At 37.5% G+C, this 20,163-nt stretch overlaps 1 protein-coding gene across 4 annotated transcripts in view; it reads left to right on the top strand.

Moving 5' to 3' along the window:
• LOC120777483 (protein bric-a-brac 2) overlaps window positions 1–20,163 on the top strand; it is an 86,861-nt gene that overhangs the window by 3,797 nt on the left and 62,901 nt on the right. For all 4 annotated transcript variants that reach the window (XM_040108818.1, XM_040108817.1, XM_040108819.1 and 1 more), the window contains exon 2: window positions 2,044–4,307. In XM_040108818.1, coding sequence (XP_039964752.1) covers window positions 2,163–4,307 — 2,145 coding nt within the window. In that variant the 5' untranslated portion in view covers window positions 2,044–2,162. The remainder of the gene's footprint in view (window positions 1–2,043; window positions 4,308–20,163) is intronic.

Raw genomic sequence — 20,163 nt, 5'->3', positions numbered from 1 at the left:
GAAAGTTTTATGTGCATCCGAAGCTGGCGAACAACGTTTAAGGGATAACTTTTTATGATTTTGTCTTGGAGGGAAGGATATTTTCAGTATTAATTTATTACAAAAAAAAGCGAAATAAAAAAATTTGATTTTCAGGGTGCACATTTTTAAATATTTGGGTCGAATTTAGGGTATTTTCTTAGTATTAATTTTTTTTAAATACAACTTTTAGAAATGATATACATATGTAGTATGTACATACATACATATACATACATATGTACATATAAAGTAAAAGTAAAAAAGTGTTACTTAAAAAATTATACTTTAATCCAAACATTTACGAGATTTGCTTTTTGTCTTCCAATTAACGTTAATTAGATGAAAATTAAAAAAAATTAAAAAACAAATTTCCAGTAGGTTTTGATTGGTTTTGAATTTTGTAAAAAAAATTTAAAAATAAATCAAAAAAAGGCTAAACATTTCAAAAAAATGTTAAATAGTTTCTTTTCTTAAGGAAAGAACATACTATCACAAAGTAGTCAAGGAAAATTCAGAATCTATACAGAGTTCAAAAAATTAAAATTTAGACTTTTAAATGATTTATCTAAAGTTTATTGAAATATTTTCTGATAATTGAAAATATGCATATACATATTTAACGTAAAAGTCAATCGCCTTTTGAGAAGCTCATATATGAACATTTATTCACTTAAAATTAAAAAGAAATTATTTTTTAAATTCAAAAACTATTTTTACCATTTTTGAGAGCAAATTACTGTTATTCTTTCAAAGTGTGAAAATTAATATACTTTTCGCTTTTTTATATCTTGAAAAATACAATGATATAGTTTTCGAAAATTAAGAGCAAGATTTTCGCTGTGTATATTTAATCTTTATTTTTCTCGTAACTAATTATAAAAAGGAATTAGAAAAATAACCGTAGAAAACGTCATTTTGAATACTTTTTGAAACAAAAATTCTTTCAACTTTATTTTGATATGTATTAAATAGAAAAACTTGCTTGGAACGATAGCCTATTTAGAATTTATGTCTAGAAAAAGTGTAAATTTTTTATTAAAAATATTTTAAAAATTAAATTTGACCAATATTATTTTTATTTTCCAAAGAAAGTCTTCAAATGCCCAAAAGAAACCGATTCTGAATCAATTTTGAATAATTATTAATTTCGAACTTCTAAAACCCTCCCCGAAACCGCTAAGAAATTCCCTCCAAGTATGAGCTGTTAATTGTAAAGGGCAAGTCCCTCAATTTTTTTCTTATTATCAGTTAGAAAAATCTATACCTCGCTTCCAACTATTTGAAAAGAATATTTCCTTTCAAAGGTTTTCTAGGAATTTGAATACCTAACCGTTTAAAGATATTAACGGTTGAAGTTTCATTCTTTTAAGGCCAAGTTTCTTCTTATGAATTTTATATTTGAAAAAATCATGATAAATCGGAAAGCTCATAGTTGTGTAGGAATTTACAGCTCCACAAAAATTGTCTCGTATATTTTTCGATTAAAAGATCAATGCCTATCAAACGAAAAACAAAAACTAAATTCTTTTTTTTTTTTTTTTTTTTTTTTTTAAAATTTTTTATTTTATTTATTTTTTTTTTTAAAGCCTAACAATTTATAAAATTTAAATCTAATTAAATACTAGACAGGCTCAAGCAAGTGATTGAGCTGTTTTGGTGATACGTTGCTCTTAGTACGCTGGCATATCTTTTAAGTCGTGTTTGATCGCAGGAATGTACCAAAGCATTAGCCAGAGGGTTTTGATCTCGGAGTTTAGATATATATTTAATTCTGCTGAATAGGGATACAAGGTCTTTATGGATATTTTCGTTCTACATGTACCATGGTAGATGATTGTTCTAAGCATTTTTTTGAAACCTTTGTAATATATCAATATTGTGCTCATAGTTGTGTAGGAATTTACAGCTCCACAAAAATTGTCTCGTATATTTTTCGATTAAAAGATCAATGCCTATCAAACGAATACCAAGATATGTTACTTCGTTCTAAATTCTTAAATATTTTTTTCTCAAACTTTTAAGATCGATAAACTATTTGAAAAATGTGCTACACTTTCAAACAAGTGCTTAAAAACTTTATTATAAACTGAATACTGATATATATCACAAAAGCTATAAGCAAAACAAAAACCGAAGGTAAAATGGATATGACAAAAGACATTATTGACTACACACAAAAACACACCGAAACGGCCGATCGCTTAATTGCCGACTATCAATCGCCACTATCCGAGATCAGTGAGAACGGAGCAAACACACGCGCATGCGCCGCAGCCTCATTTCAGATTGGCAGCAATATAGTCGAAGCTAAAATCACAACAACAACCAACGCCTATAACGAGGTGCCGGAACAAACACCGGTCAACACAGCACACGCCGCGCAGCAACTCGAGCAGCACACATCAACACAAGCAGACGCTATGGAGCAGCAGCCGGCTGCTGAAACAGCGAATAGCATGTCGCTTGACAAAACCAGTGAAACAAATACTATTGCAGCCGCCAAGACTGTAGGCGCAGTGGTGAGTGGTGATATAACGCCACCACCACGCCCCTTCACTACCAGCGAAGTGGTTGGCTTGAGTTCGGCACTTGATGATGATCCCGACTTGCACGTTGACGTGCAGCTACCCAAATCTCGTTCCCTACCCACATCGCCCGATCATCACCGACGCAGCTTGGACTCAGCTTCAGCAGAGATATTGACGCGCATGAATGCTGCGCTGTTTGGATTCGAGCAGCGGCGCGGTCTGGATGGAGCGATTCATATGCCAATGCGCATATCGAAGTTGACGAAGCAGTCAACACCGTTAGCGGCACGTAAGTCCATTTCGCCGCTCGGCTTGAAGTCGAAGAAGCAATTGGCCGCAGCCGCTGCGGTGGCAACAAATTCACAGCAACAGCAGTTCTGCTTGCGCTGGAACAACTATCAAACCAATTTGACAAATGTCTTCGATGAGCTGCTGCAGAATGAGTCCTTTGTAGATGTAACGCTCGCCTGCGAAGGTCAGTCCATCAAGGCGCACAAGATGGTGCTATCCGCTTGCTCGCCATACTTCCAAGCGCTGTTCTACGATAATCCTTGTCAACATCCCATAATTATAATGCGCGATGTGAGATGGGAAGAGCTGAAGGCCATAATGGAGTTCATGTATAAAGGTGAGATCAATGTCAGTCAAGAGCAGATAAATCCTTTGCTGAAAGTCGCCGAAATGTTGAAGATACGCGGTTTGGCGGAGGTGAGCGCCGGCAGTGGTCATGGTATGGCCGCACCACATCCTATGATGCCCGAACAGCGCATGACCATTTTCGATGAGGAGGAGGATGCCGAAAGTGATGATGATACAGAAAGTGGCGAAGATGGTTGCCAAAAGCCAAAACGCGCACGCATGCTGGATCCTACAATGGGCAAGGTTTTTCCACATGCTGCCGCCCTTGATCTAAATTTGGCTGCACAGCGTCAACGCAAGCGTTCGCGAGATGGTCTATTCACCGATAGCAATATGTCACGTTTCGGTGCCAATGCTTCAATGCAGCCAACAACCGAGTCAGCGGAGCCCAATACGCAAACAACCAACGCTACCATTGACGAAACAAGTGGCGCTGATGCCAGTACTACCCCACAACAACCACCAGTTGCCGTGACCACATCCACCATTGTACGCAATCCTTTCGCTTCGCCAAACCCCAACACTACCAACAACGCCGCAGCAAATGCCAATCTAAGCAACTCACAGTCCGCCATTGCAACAGCTTCAGCACCAACGGCTGCCAGCTCATCAACACCAACGCTTTGCAGCTCAACACCGAGTGCACCAGACACACCCACATCACTTGCCACCGGTCACTCATATCGTCCACCATCTATGCCGTCGGCTAGCAGTCTCAAAGGTGCAATGTCTTCACCAGCCGCAGCCGCAGCCGCAGCAGCAGCAGCTACTGCAAGCGGCATGCCCTTGAATGTACATTCCAATCCCGTCGCCGCCGCCGCCGCAGCAGCTGCTTTGGGCGTGAATCCACATCATCCGCATCATCCGCATCACCCGCATCATCATCATCATGCCGCAGCTGCGGCCCAACAGTTGGCCGCCCAACATCAGTTGCATGCAGCGGCGCACTCACACGCGGCTATGGCTTCTGCCCTGGGCGCTTCTCTGGCTGCTGGTGCTGGCGCAGGCGCCGCTGGCGCGGGAACCGCTGGGGCTGCAAATATTTCATCCGCGGTGGGACATCATGATGAGCTGGAGATCAAACCAGAAATCGCTGAGATGATTCGCGAGGAAGAAAGGGTAAGTGTTTATACAGTTTTATAAATAATTGGACAGCTTAAGAGGTTGTATTTTGATGAACTATTTTTTTATTAATTTGAAATGTCGCATTAATTGTTTTAAGCATGAAACTATTTGTTATTTTTGTCACACTAAATAAGTATATCTATCAGTATTTAGTCGATTTTGTTATAGTGTTTAGGCTATGTATAGTCAAAATTGAAGAACATATTATTAAAATGACTGTGATACACATATAGCTCTACATTCACTTCTACTATTTATGACTTTCAATGCTGTCTTCTATCACGGTTTTCTCATTGTTGCACCGTGCCCTAAGAATAACTTTTTTGTGTCCTCTTCATCCATTTAATATAAATACAAATTTATATCGAAGGCCTATTCAAAGCTCTCCTCAAAATATGGAGGCTTCCCAAATACATCTAAACAATAGGAATTCAAATCTTTTTATAAGTAGAACTTTGTAGAAAAAATGCTGTATTATTGCATCAATTGTTTTAAAAAGATGGTATTCGAATAATTAGTAGGATTTTTTCTTGTATTATTAAGAATGGTGCTTCTTGTTCGCGCCCAGGACTTTCGCTGAGGACAATAATGTTCCGATTAGTAAATATATGTTTTGATTTACTTTATCTCCATGTTCGGGTTTATTCTAAACATTTAAATTTGCCTTGAGGCTTGTAACACTTAGAGGAATCCGTTGGAAACCCTAATTATTGTTCATGACAATGGTACAAACACCGATCAGCATGTTTAGATCGGACCACTATAGTAGATAGCCACCTTACAAACTGGTCGATCAATGAATGAGCATGGAAACTTGTTTATTGAAGAAGGCAACAACAAAGTTTTTCAGTTGTATGCACTCCCTGGACGCCTCATAAAAGAGGTGTAATCGTCGAATAAGCCATTACATTGAATTTATACCAGTTGCACATTCCATTCGCCACTCTGCAAGTTCTTTATGCCACTGAAGTATTAAAGTGTGGGCGAGAATACTATTCGTGCGATCTGACTGTGTACGACCTTTGTCGTAACGGTAACGGTTCGATTGGGAACAGCATGGAATTAAGCTTTCCAGAAAAGCTTAACCAAAATCTTACAAAATATATTTATTACGACTGCGTTCACTCTCAATTGAGGCACATTATAAAACCGCAGATAAGGCAATTAGTGAGCTAAAATGCACATTTAAGTATAATCAAGCTTAAATCATAAATGAGCAATTTAATTTGCATAAAACAAAGTAAAAATCAAATAAATTGCTAAATAAATAGAAATCATGCGTTCTTCTGTCAATATTTACTCCGTTTGCAAGGCATTATTCGTCTTTGGAGACATTTAAACGAACACAAGCACACAAACACACACACACACACTTTATTGTTATGATTATTATTAAGGCGAGTAGACATATATTTCCTTGTATGCGTGTGTGTGTACGCACTTACATTAAATTCATTATGCAATTTTGTCATTAACATAAAATGAAAAAGTATTTCAAGCCAAGCGGCTGAATTTCTAGGCTGATTAGAAAATCAGCTAACTGAGCGACTGACTGCGCCTCTAACAGAGTGACTGTGACGTTCCGACTAACTGACTGACTGCTTGTTTGTCTTGTGACTTTGTGTGCGCCTAATACACACTAACGTCCTGTGCGTGTGTGTGTGTGCGTGTGCTGAACAAATACCGTTTGCTTAATAAGTGTTTTGAAGGGTGGCGCGCCGGCAGCGGGGGGTAGAGCGCTGGCGCACGTCTGTCACGGACATGTGGGCCACTAGGCTGCACTCAAGTTGCGCTTAACTTAACCAAGTTGCAGCTGGGCCGCGGCGCGCAGGTGAATAGGTCCCTACAAACTTGCAAATTTACACAAGTACATATACATATACATATGAGCGTGTGTTTGTGTTAGGCAAACTTGAGTGTTTGGCCGCGGTCGCAGGCACGCGTAAGTCTCCGTCTCGGTCTCCATCCGTGTGTGCTTGCGCTACAATGTGTGCTATGCAAATTTCCAATTTCACATTTACATAAATAAATGGCGAATAACTAAGTACATAAACAATTGCAGCTAAGCAAAAAAAACAAAAAAAAAACGACAACAACAATACACTAAATTACTAACTAATTTGCGAAAAAACGACAATAACAACAAAAACTCGCAATGGAACTAGGCGCTTGGAAAATGAAATAAATATACATGCATATATATTTATGCAATTTTCTAAGTCTATAAGTATGTTTATAATTGAAAAATCATTACCTGAACAATTTAAGTAAATTTGCAAATATTTTTACATTTTATTTGTTCGTACTTTGTATGCATAAACGGCGAAAAATAAAATGTTTGTCATTTGAATGCGCCTACTTTGTTATGCACTTACAATAAATATGCGCCAATGCCGTAATTTTTAATAAAAATGCATTTATGCGTTGAAGTAAGCGCGGCCGCATGGCGTACAGCCGGATGGCTAAGGCGGGACGACACCTGTAATGCGCGAGGTTCAAGCGAAAGGAGGTCAAAAATAGGGCGCATACTGCGGATTAATATTGCGATGTCTGTATTTACATATTTATTTATTTACATACACATATGTATATGTACATGCGTCTTTCACGTGTGTATGTGCGCAAATAATTTAACTAAAGGGCGAATAAATTGCGTATTGTGCGAACAGCCGAGCTCAAAGCTCGTTATTAAATGAAATGTGTAATGAAAATAAAATAAAAGCATCGTAAAGGGGTGGCAGTAGCCTGCATTTGAGTGAGCGCCAATTGCTTCTTCGCTTTGCAAGCTTTTCTTGCTTATAATGGCGCGGCAGGAAATTAAAAACACTATAATTAATTATTGAAACTTTTCATTACAACTAAAACGAGTATATTTGTGCAGATAAATGAGCGCTATTCTGCGGCGATTTGTGCTCACTCTCTTTTTGATTTCAGAGCGTCTCAAGGGAGTGCGTCTTCGTTGCGGCTGTCGAGGAGTGAAAAACCGTTAAGTTAGGCTGCATCGAAGCTCCAATATCCTTCTCAAGCGAAATTCAGCATACAAATATCTTAACTAGATTTTGGTCGTTTAGTTTGTGTGGCAGCTATAACTTATAGTAGTTCGATCTGCACAATGTACTCACAGATTATAGCTATGTCTAGGGTAATAACTCACACCAATTTTACCAAGAATCCTACAATCGAACTGAAGACTCACTTTAGAAAGCGGCTGCTATTGCTTCGCGCCACAACTATTGCGCAAGTCACTTAATACACCTTAAACAGAAATTTCGAATTGCAAATATTTGAAGAGTGTAAAAAATAATTATTGTAACTCAGTTTTCTAAGTAAACGTCTATTGACTTTAAAATTTAATTACATTCATTAGGTTTATTTCTTTATCCAATTGGAAATTGAACACATACCCCCCGCAATTGCTAAGCATCTGTCAGTATTGGCGCTTACTTTTGGCATTTCTTTGTTAATTTATTGAAAATAAATTAGAAATGTAGACAATAAAAATGTGCGCAAGCATTATGTATAAGCAAGCGTCTGCGGCGTTGCATGGACTTGCAAACAGTATGGTATATGGCCATAAAGTGGGTGGCGAACTGAGTTCGATGCACCGTTTGGCGTTAAGAATATAGCTAGTTGTCTGTGTGCCTGGATAATGTCTTCACTCGCTTGCACTGTGGTCTTACTCGCCATGTAAGTCGGCAAAATCGGCCAAAATATTTCGGAAGTTTTTAATAATGCGGGGAAGTTGGAATCTTAAGTGAGAATAAACCTGGTTTTTGGAGAGAATTATTGACCCCGCAAAATAGTTCATTTTTTATTTCATAAGAGAGTTTATTACGACACATTTTATGTAAAAATTTTCAACTTCAAACTAAATCGTATATATAGCTTGGCTGTTTTATTGTAAAACCAACTTCACTTTCACTTTAGAGGTTATATTCTCTTGATATTCTTCGAAAATTTGAAGTTGATCCGGAAAATAGTTTCGGAGATATGAGCAAATGTTTGTAAATGTTTTTCAGAGATCTTGTTAGATCGGCTATGATATTAAGGAAATCTATAAAGTTTCAAAATTAATCTCTGACTCTCTGATCCCCTAAATATGAATAAATTACAATCGACTTAAAACTAGTAATGAAATCAATAGACAAATTCACAAAAATCCAATTTTTTACTTATACGTGTATACAACCCCTTAAAGGGAAAGGTAAGTTCATCTGGTAGGCTCGTGAGCCACGCGTAGGTCAGTTTTGGTCCTTAGCAATGCCAGATAGAGTGCCGTTACTATTTGAGAGATCTGGCTTGTTGTCTCAAGACCTTCCATCAACTATTTAAGTTTAATATTTTAATATCATAATCTGTAACTTTTGGTTGGTTAAAATTTTTTACACCGAAATCCGTCTCTTAAAAATATGGTAATCTTTAAGTAAAAGTACCCTTTATTGGTAGATTAACAGACAGGGAGGGATACTGTTATAAACGAAAAATAGGTTATGTGTTCAAATATATTGCAATTTAATATTATATTAAGTAGATTTTAGTAAGTACTGTTACACTGTGCTTGGTTTTTCTTAGAATTAATATCAAGACAAAGAAATTCTTATAATGCAAAGAATGAACTTTCCGACTTAATAGGGTGGTAATGTAGTCGCAAATGCAGCGAGAGCAATGAACACAAAAAATACGAATGCATACAAACACAAAGCCAGACAGATATATACAATGAACCTGTACATATGTATGTACGTATGTACATATGTATTTATAAATTCTTTTGATGCCTGTGCTACATAAATACACACATATGTATGTAAAAAAGTATGCGTCCAAACTTGTATGCTTGAATTTGTAGGAAGACGTTGAAGGATCACGAAGTCAAATCACCAGCAAACCAAGTTTGGAAGATGGCGGGTGGTAGCTGTTTGCTCCAAAAACACAAATATACATGTACAAGTAATAAAGTTGCTATGTATCCACACGAATTACTTATAAATTTTGTTAACTTGTTGGAAGCAATTGTGGAAGTGCACGCGGCGAGTTTGTGTCGTCCTTCATCAGCGCCTGCTAATTTTCTCCAATTTCGCTCGCAAATTTCTCACATAACGGTTTACGCTCTTTCACGCTCTCTTTGCCTTTTAGTAGAAACACGTTGCTGCCACTTGAGCTTGACTTGCCAGTCGGTAACAGCCACTTGCAGCTGGTAGCAAATTTTTGGCGCACAAAAACACATTAAACGCTCACGCTTGCTTAGCAGCACCCTACCAGGCGACAACACAAGCGCCGTGCTTTTTGTTCACAAACTTCCGCCAACAACGCTTCTTAGTCAATTGTGTTAGTCATGCGAGCACACATACACACACACGTGCGCGCTTGCTTGCTACGACTTCTGCCCGCCTGTTGCGTAATGCAATCTACTACGGTTTTTCCAATACTACACACTCAAGACACCATACAACAACAACAGCAAAGCTTGTGAGACGCTCGCTCGTTCATTCACTATAAATTGATGGCAAGCGCCGACACGCGACGAACCAACATTTATTCGCACAAGAATGTGTTCACGTGTGTGTGTGTGTGCTGGTACAAAACTTGCAGCGCGTAGTAAAATTGGTGGCAGCGCGCGCTACTTCACAACGCGTCCAGATACGCCGCGCCACAGCCGTTTCATTCATTCGTTTTCATTCACAAAAACGAAAAATGTGAGCAACAATAACGTCAGGCGCACACAGCTTTACATGTGGGTATGTGCGCACGTGTGTTTACAATTGTAGCAACAACAACGACGACATTAAAGGTTACGACTAGAAGCATTAGCAGCTGTTAGCGGCCAGCGTTGACGCATTGGCAGCAAGCGCGCAACCCCACAAGTAGCAGCGAAGCGAGTTAAAAGCAAAAAACATTACAAAAACATTAACACAAAAAATAAAAGCTAAATGCCAAGTGACGTCACCTTGCCAACTGTCGCTGTCGCAGCGTCTTTTCGTTGCCTCATCTACAGCGCGCGTTCGTACGAGTGAAAACAGCGGCAAACATGCAAACACAACGGCACACTCACGCATATATACATATATAAAAATGTACAAACATCCAATGTGTTATTGCTTTTGGGAAGCTGTTTCTTCGCCTTTGTTGTTGGCTTCTTTTGTTTGGTTCTTTATTCTCGGGAGCACACCAGTTCGCATTTGTGGCTGCCCAGCATTTTCATCTGTGCACGCTGGCATTGTTGTGACTTCGCGCTTTGTTTACATTTTTGCTTGGCCTGTTCGGCGGTTCGCCGTCGCCGTCGCCGTCGCCGTCATCGTCGTTGTCGTCGTCATCCACTACTTGACTTCCATTAGCTGGCTGGCTTGACAGGCATAGTTTGGTTGGCTTGTTGCTTTTCAGTGCTGATAGGTCTGTCTGATAATAAGACAAGTCAGCTGACAAATCGACATTAAAGAACGCAGCGCGTCTGTCCGTCTGTCAGGCTGTCAGTCGTCTGCCAGTTAGACGGTCAGTCAGCGTTGCCTTTGTTGTGAGTTCTTTGACTTTTTCGCTCTTTGCTTTGCTATTTATTTTATTTTCATTTACTTTTGATAAAAATTTGTTATTTTTGTTTTTGTTTGCTGTTATGCATTTATCATTCAATTTCGTCGGCACATATCGTTTGCGTTTTCGGTAATAATGGTTTTGTGCTGTGCAGCTTTCGGTGCGCTGATGAAAAGGTAAAATCATAATTTATTGACCGAAGTAGTCCGCAGTTTGATAGAAAATTGATTGATTGCAGATTTACTTGAAATTTATTGTTGTTCTCTTAAAATGTAGTAGTTCTTAGTGTTGTCGGTGGTTTTTATTTCTGTAACGAGTTCCCCGCCCATTCAAAATTTGCTCTAAATGAAAATTCTCTTTTTCTCTAGCGAAAAATAGTTTGATTTAGAACAGCTTCTGTTAAATTATAAGTTTACGGTAGCAGTTGCCATAATAAATATTATTCTTATGATTAGTTGAGGTTGTCTTAAAATGTAATAATTCCATGACTAAAATTGTCTTTTAAAACAATATGCTGGTGATATTTTAGAACAAGTCTTCTCAGCTAAGTTAGAAAATGTTATACATATGTAGTATATGTATGTAAGTCATCAGATTATCATATTTTGTTCGAGAAAAAAATTTGACGGTCAATTTTAATAGGCTTCTCTTGAAACAATATTTTCAAAATTATTGCCCATAGACAGGAACATATAATATAGTAATCCGTTCATATCAGAACCAAATTATATCCTTAAATTTTTTGACGATTCTTGATGGAATACAGTTCTTCTCTTATCGGCCAGATCTGACCACTTCTGTGCAATTGCTTTCTGCGGTGGTTCAATTGTTGATACTACAATCCCAGATTAAGAGCTTGGTCGTGTGAAAGCAGCTGCAAGTGGATGCTGCCCTGCCTTCAGGCTTAAACACTTTTCCAAAAAGTCGAAAAAGTGCTTACATAACGGTCGATATTTTCCACAATTAGTTTTACATCTTTTATGGTGCCCGTTTTTGACGCATGTTTAAACAATACTCGGTCTAGCAATCACAAAACTGTCTAAGGGCTTTTTAAGATGAAAGCCAATTATAATAATACGGCATGATGGACGAGTTACTGAAGCCGCCTAATGGAAATATGATGGATTTATTTTTACTAGGCTTAATATTTGGTAGTCGAAAAAGTTGTTTCATATTTTGTCAATAGTTGCCGTTGCAGGCGTATATCTCCGGTGCTACCAATCACATTGTATCGTACCATATAATGTTGAAAAGGTGAGATTTTAAGCTTCATTTAACCAAAAAAAAAAATAAAATTCGGGGAAGTTGATGCAACAACATTTTTGATGAACTTGTTTGCACCTTTCGTTGAGAATGTCATTGTTCATGAGTTGAACACCCATTGAGAAACAGCTTCGTACATTTGAGAATATGCTATTTTTCAGATTGAGCTTAACTTTGACTCAGGTCTCATTGTTTATTGGGTCACATTCTTTATTTGAAAACGATGCTGTGGCGCATTTTAAAAATTTACTCCATTAATATTTTCCACGTTCATGCAAATGTATGAGCAACTGAATCTCTTTATGTACCAACTTTTCGAGTTCTCATCCCCCTACTACCTCACACCAGACACGCGCTCTGCTACACAATTCACGCGCATACCCACAACCTGCCCCAAAATGCGGCAACAATCGCCCCATGTAGCAAATGAGCAAACATCGTGTTTTTGCGTTTGCCGCCGCCGACTTTAAAATTATTATGATTACTCGAGTACGAGTACTTCTTGCTGCCGATTCAAATATATCAATAATTGAGCACACATATGTATGCAGGTATGTGCGTATGTTGGGGCCTATCTACGGCAAATCTTGTGGCAGCGGGCATATTTTTCTGCGCTGCTACTTCTGTGGCGTTGCACGGCGGTTCGCAATTTGCCTCATGCCACTTTACTTATGCACATGAGTGTATCTACATATGTATGTGTGTTTGTGTTTGTCAATTTTTCTTTCATCTGTTATTGATTCATATCAATTTTATTTTATTCCATGTTATTTGGAGAGCAGCGTTGCCACCGTCGCACAGTCCCTCCACGCGCGCGCACACACACTAAGTGACCGACTTGCACCGCTGCATAACTTCGCCTTCGCCTTCGTCGGCTGTGCCGTGTGTCTTTCTTGGCTGCGTTCGGTGTAATTTCTCGCTGGCGGGCTGGTCGGTTGGTTGGTTGGAAGGCTGCCTCAATTGCTTCGAAATATTTATTTATTTGCTTGTTTGTCCTATAGCTGCGCGCTTTGACTGTGCGCTTGTGTGTGTGTGTGTTTGCTTTCTTGTAATGCCGCTGTGTACCTACCTACCTTGTTATTTATTTTATACAATTTATATTTTGTAGTTTTATTTGTTTGCTTTTTGTTGCAATCATATTTTTTAAATGCGAACGTATTATTGTTATTGTTTTTATTTCATTTATATTGAGACATACTTACATATATACGAACAATAATGTGCATACATATAAGTAGATTTTTCGCATTAGAGTGGGACACTGCTTAGGTCTCGATTCAAGAATGCGGCTGAGTACTCCGTTAGTAGCGATCAGATTAATGTTCGTGGATTGAGAAAGAAAGAAAGGATTCTACTGCTCATCACTTCGAAAATTCCACCGAATTTTAATCTTTGTTTATATAATACTATAAGTAAATTGCTACATTAGACATTACTTAAGAAGAGCTGATGGATGTTGAATCATTTTGTCAAGTTTCAGGGACATTAGATTAGACATTAGAGTTCAATATACGGATTTCTCATACCATTCTTATATAAATGTACTGTGTGCTTGGTAATTAGCGTTGAGCTAGGTCTTTTCGACGATTTCTTCGCTCGCTTATCGCACAATTTTCGTTTAAAAGCAGCAACAAATTTATTCAGCAGATTTAATGTAAATAATATTTGTGGTTACCGTATTAAAGTGGATGTTGAATGTTTCAGAAAACATGACATGCATGCTCAGCGGCAATCGAAAAATCAATTTAGTCTAAAAATTTAGTTATTTCCCATAAAATGTGGCAAATAGAAAAATAGTTCTATTGAAAATTGATCTTGGAGTTTTTAAAAAATGCTCCTAATATTTCTCAAAACACAGAAAATAAAAAGAATTGGACGTGGTGCCCTCTTCGCTTTCTGATATGGTGCTTTCATCAGAAGAGCTGGAACTTTTAAAAAAATACTTTTTCACAGCTTTCTTGCCGCTTGAAAAAATCTAAAGAATTGCAAAGAAAAACAAAAAGTCCTCTAAAATTAGAAAGAGTCAAAAACCGCGCACCTCCCTAATGCTCCGAGAAATGCACACTCTCATTGTGCACATCTGTATACACAGTTATTGTATTCGTACTTTTTGCCGCCAATAAAGCGTGTTTATTGTTGTTGTTGTCGTCGGAACATTATTTGCTGGGCCATGCCAGTTGTATTTGCTCAGTTTCTGTTTTTTGTTTTTACTCGCCGCCGCGCGTAATTGCTGCAGGAAAATTGTAGGTATTTGCCCTTCTGGCAGCGGCGAGGCAACGAAGCGCAAACACAAAGAAAACATACGGACTCTATATATACATATACATACATACATACATATACATATATATAAGATGAAAATAAAATGTACAAAATTATTTATTTCGAGAATGGCGGGAATAGTGTGTGGCGCGGGGGTGGTGGGGGCGAGTAAGCGGTCAAAGCGGCAACAGTCGTACGATTGCACAATTGTATTTACATTGTTATTATTATTATTATTATTACGAGTATTATTGTTGTAAGTTTTTTCTACTTACTGCGGCTATAATTGCAAATGCACAGTGTGATGTAAATATGCATGCATATGTATGTACATATGTACATAAAAAAATAAAAATATATTTAAGTATGAAAGTGTATGAAATTAAGAAATACATATATTTATATATAAAAATTTTATTTTAATATGTAACATATGTACATACATATGTATATTAGGGTGGATCAAAAAAAAATTTTTTTTTTCGCTTGGTGCCTTAATGAAAATCTATCTGGTCAGTTTGTACATATTTATGTACACATATGTATATACATATATACCGTTGCGAGCATTGAAATAGTAGTGCCTATTGGTCAAGAGAGTTTTTCTTTAAATTTTGTTTATTTTATGATATTGCCATCGATCATTATTTTAGTTATATTCTCTGAAGTATAACGGTCCAATTATTCACAACAATAAGTGTGAAACACTTACCGTTACTTTTTTAAAGCCAATTTTATTGGGATATCTGTTTTTATGAGCGAGCAATAGAATAGTAGTGAACGGTGAGCTGATTACAAACAGATAATTTTTACTAAAAAAAAATTTAATTTTATCAAACAAAAAGTAAGTTTCCTAATCTTTTATTTATTATTCAATGCAAAAAGCAAAAAAAATATGACTTTGCCCCTTTTATTGGGCCGCGGGAAGCACTGTAATGAAGAAAAACGAGAATGGATTCAATCTGTCATAAACAACGGTAAATCCTACACGGGAGTGGAAAGACTTGTAGGGTGTGAAGCCACAACGATTTGCAATGCAATTATTTATAAAAAAAATGTGAAAAAAGGGACGTAAGATGGATTCTTTCTGAGAATTTTACACGAATAGTTGGTAAGATGTGCCAAGACTCGACCTAGAATGTCAGCTATGGAGATTCGGAATGAACTTAACCTGGCCTGCGGTGTTCATACAGTGAGAAGACTTCTACATGAACATAATTTATATGTCCACTGTCCTCGAAAAGTACCGTTAGTAAAAAAAACTCATGTAGCAAGACGTCTTTAATTCGCCAAAGGACACCTGAATTGACCGATAGAGAAATGGCGCAACATCTTGTGGACAGACGTGTCGAAAGTTGTTCTATACGGCGGTAAAGGGTCCCGCCAGTATCTAAGACGCTCCCCTAATGCAGAGTACGGCCCCAGATTCAGCACAAAAACTTTGAAGCATTGCGGTTTGAATATCATGGTTTGGGCTGTTTTTCTTACAGGCCCAATTTTTTGTGTAGTCCCAATTCACAAGATTACTGGTATAATGGACCGATACAGATACGTGGATATAATGCAGCATATTATGATACCATTTGCTGAAGAGGACATGCCGCTGAAAAGGATATTTCAGCAGGATAATGACCCGAAGCACACCAGTAGGGTGGTAAAAAAGTGGTTTCGGGTCAATGGAGTTGAGGTCATGGATAGGCCAGCTCAATCCCCTGGCCTCAATCCTATTGAAAACCGTTGGGCAGATGTCAAGAAAGGATGTGGAAGGATAAACACAAAAAAAACAACGAGTTGTGGACCGTAGTGCAGCAATCATGGCAAAGCATACTACTGAAAAGATGCCACAGTCTCGTAGATTCTCTAAAGAAGTACATATGTATGTAAATATTCGTTTTTTGACCCACCCTAATATAAGTGTGCAGACACTTCTAAGTCCAATGAATGAATATCTCAGTTTAGCTGAGCTCTCGCTCTCATACAAATGTACATACGTACATATATACATACATATGTATGTGTGTTGACTCAGCATTATCCATCGCCGATCTGCGCTGTCATTATTATTACGTTTGTTTGTTGTTATAATTTTGTTTGCTTGGCTCCTCCGGTACTCCTGCCGCTGCTGCTAGAAAAGTGACTTGCAAAGAAATTGAGCGCAATGGCGTGCAATTAAAAGTAACAAAATTAATGTAGCACAATTTCCCTTCAATTTTGTTTCATTTGCGCTCGTTGCTGTAGTTGTTTTTTTTTTTTGTTGTGTACATTACATTCCTCCCACTGCGCACACCAGCAAGACTCACACCGTCTGTCGGCAGTGCTGCCCATTAAATACAAATATAATAAATAATCGTATGTATATAATTACCGAGTGTCTTAGCGGAGTGCACATACACATACACACATATAAATAAGTACGTGTGTATACACTAACATCGACGGTTAAGTTTTGCTCAATTATAGAAATAACAATCGACAATAAAATAATGTGTTATAATTAAGTAGTTTTTTCTGTTTTGTTTTCTTTTTGCCTGCCCTCAAGGCAGTCAGTCACAAATTACACACACGCACACACACACACATGTAAAGCAAGAAATATTTTTACATGCATACATACATAAGTACGTCATTCTGCATGCATTTTATTTGCATTCAGCGCTGACTCTTCCAACAACCAACATGTGTGCGTGTGTGTCTGCACGAAATCGTATCTTTATCGCCTATCTGCCTTGCATACACACATTATCACATCCATACATGCATTTGAAAAAAAAACATTTATTTGCATCCGTCTGCGCGACATCAGTTACAAATTTCGCTGCAGGTCATATTTTTTCCTACCTTTCAGTCACTTTCCGCTGACTTCTCGACTCGATTGTCTGCGTTCGACTTGTGTTTGATTGTAAGACGGAAATGTCAAAGCAGCATATAACATTATGGTGTCAAAAAATTATAATTATTTACGCAGGTACATATATGTATATGAACACTTTGACTTTATAAATATACATACATGCTTAGGTGCACACATATGTACATAAATACAGGTGCATATTGATTATATTATTATTATTGTTATTGTTACGCATTAGTATGTGTATGTCTGCGTGCAGCGTGTACATATGTATGAAGGTACCAAAGTGCACTCCAAGCGACATACATAATTGCTGAATGAGTCATTACATTTCACATTTTTTAATTGAGTTAATGGTATTCACAACCTTTTGTTAGCTGGCTGCTTAATAACGGCAGAGAATTTCCGTTAAAGGGTTTTTAAAGGTAACAGCAAATTTTTATTTCTAAGTTTTGGTGCTTGAGAATGGACGTTTAACAGTCAGACATCTTCCTGACATCTTTGTAAGGATCAGTGAAAACTATTCTGAAAGATCATTTTGGGGCCGACAACTCTTGATTCTTCGTGAGTTTTTCGCCAGATTTTCAACCAATATAATGCCGCAGCCACCGAATCGCCTGATTTAGCTCCGTGTGACTTCTGGTTATTCAGAAAACTCAGACAACCACTTCGGGTAAACCGTTTTGAGTATTCCGGAAATACATACATATATTTTAACAATTGTTTCGAGCATCGTAAAAATCGTTTGCGCAAATGAATTGGAGCCAAGGGAAATTACTTTGCGGTCGACGACATAGACTTTGAAGAATAAATTAATAGCGGGATTCTGTAACCAGTCTCTAGTCTCTATTTGAGACATTTTGTGGTAAAATCTCAATTAGTGACTAGTTACTATTCACTAAACAGTCTCTAGCGTTAGTCTCAAAATATTGACTCAAACTTGAGACCTGGTAATTAGCAGGTCACAAAACTAAAAAGAACTCTTGTCTGCCATTTTGAATATACTGAATAGAGATCATCACAGATATTAATCAATTGTAGTTATTTTCTATTTTGTAAGCAACTCAAACACGAAAAGGTTAAAAATAAATCAATTTTACATAAATTTCGTAAATATTATGAAACAAAGTTAACATATATTTTTACTTTTATTGATAATTATGTTTTTTGACTATGTTATAGAAAACTTAATATTTGTTATCGACAAATTTATTTTCATTCATGTTTAAAAACATCTCTGAATAATGAAATGTAATAGATTTTGTGACTGTCACTTACAGAATAGCAAAATCGTCTCAAGTCTCAAAAATTGTCTCTAACTCAAAATCTCAAATTTAGAGACTTGAGACAGTATCACAGTACAGAATCGCACGGTAAGAATTTTGAAATTATGAACAAAGTGTTCCTATTTTTTTCTCAAAGTACTAGTAATGGCATGGATGTTCCTACCGGGGGCACTCAATGGCCATACACAATACCAATGTCTCGTATAGCAGCCAGAGCATTCAGCGGGCAATTATTTACTAGTTGTCACTTTTCATTAACTCCATAGATAGTTATCCAACCATTCGACTTTGTGGAGATAATATAGAGGACTTGCCTGCTGAACTGATTAACATCAACGACGTTTATATTATAATTTTCTCGTCCCTGAAAGAGAGTTTTACTTTCATTGTACATTTTATAGAAGATGTATTGATACATGTTTTTTTATTTTGCTGTAAAATTAAATAGAGTAGTAGTTCCTGAGATATGGTTTTGGTCCATAAGTAGGCGACGCCACGCCCATTTTCAATTTAAAACAAGTAAGGAAGGGCTAAGTTCGGGTGTCACCGAACATTTTATACTCTCGCATTTACATATTTTTCAAATACCGTATTTGTGTAAAGTTTTATTCCGCTATCATCATTGGTTTCTAATGTATATATTATATAGAGAAGGCATGAGATGGAATTCAAAATAGCGTTATATTGGAAGAAGGCGTGGTTGTGAACCGATTTCACCCATATTTCGTACATGTCATCAGAGTGTGAAGAAAATATTAAATACCGAATTTCATTGAAGTCCGTCGAGTAGTTCCTGAGATATGGTTTTTGGTCCATAAGTGGGCGACGCCACGCCCATTTTCAATTTTTAAAAAAAGCTTGAGTGCAGCTTCCTTCTGTCATTTCTTCCGTAAAATTTAGTGTTTCTAACGTTTTTTGTTAGTCGGTTAACGCACTTTTAGTGATTTTCAACATAACCTTTGTATGGGAGGTGGGCGTGGTTATTATCCGATTTCTTCCATTTTTAAACTGTATATGGAAATGCTTGAAGGAATCGACTCTATAGAGTTTGGTTGATATAGCTATAGTAGTTTCCGAGATATGTACAAAAAACTTAGTAGGGGGCGGGGCTACGCCCACTTTTCCAAAAAATTATGTCCAAACATGCCCCTCTCTAGTGTGATCGTTTGTGCCAAATTTCATTTTAATAACTTTATTTATGGCTTAGTTATGACACTTTATAGGTTTTCGGTTTCCGCCATTTTGTGGGCGTGGCAGTGGTCCGATTTTGCCCATCTTCGAACTTAACCTTCTTATGGAGCCAATAAATACGTATACCAAGTTTCATTACGATATCTCAATTTTTACTCAAGTTACAGCTTGCACGGACGGACGGACGGACGGACAGACAGACATCCGGATTTCAACTCTACTCGTCATCCTGATCACTTTGGTATATATAACCCTATATCTGACTCTTTTAGTTTTAGGACTTACAAACAACCGTTATGTGAACAAAACTATAATACTCTCTTTAGCAACTTTGTTGCGAGAGTATAACAAAAGCCTGGGTGCAGCTTCCTTCTGCCATTTGTTCCGTAAAAACGCACTTTTAGTGATTTTCAACATAACCTTTGTATGGGAGGTGGGCGTGGTTATCATCCGATTTCTTCCATTTTTGAAC

Source organism: Bactrocera tryoni, chromosome 5, assembly GCF_016617805.1.
Source record: "Bactrocera tryoni isolate S06 chromosome 5, CSIRO_BtryS06_freeze2, whole genome shotgun sequence".
NCBI classification, from domain to species: Eukaryota; Metazoa; Arthropoda; class Insecta; order Diptera; family Tephritidae; genus Bactrocera; species Bactrocera tryoni.
The sequence above is the reverse complement of the archived record's forward strand: the minus strand, read 5'-3'. Positions and strand labels throughout refer to the sequence as shown.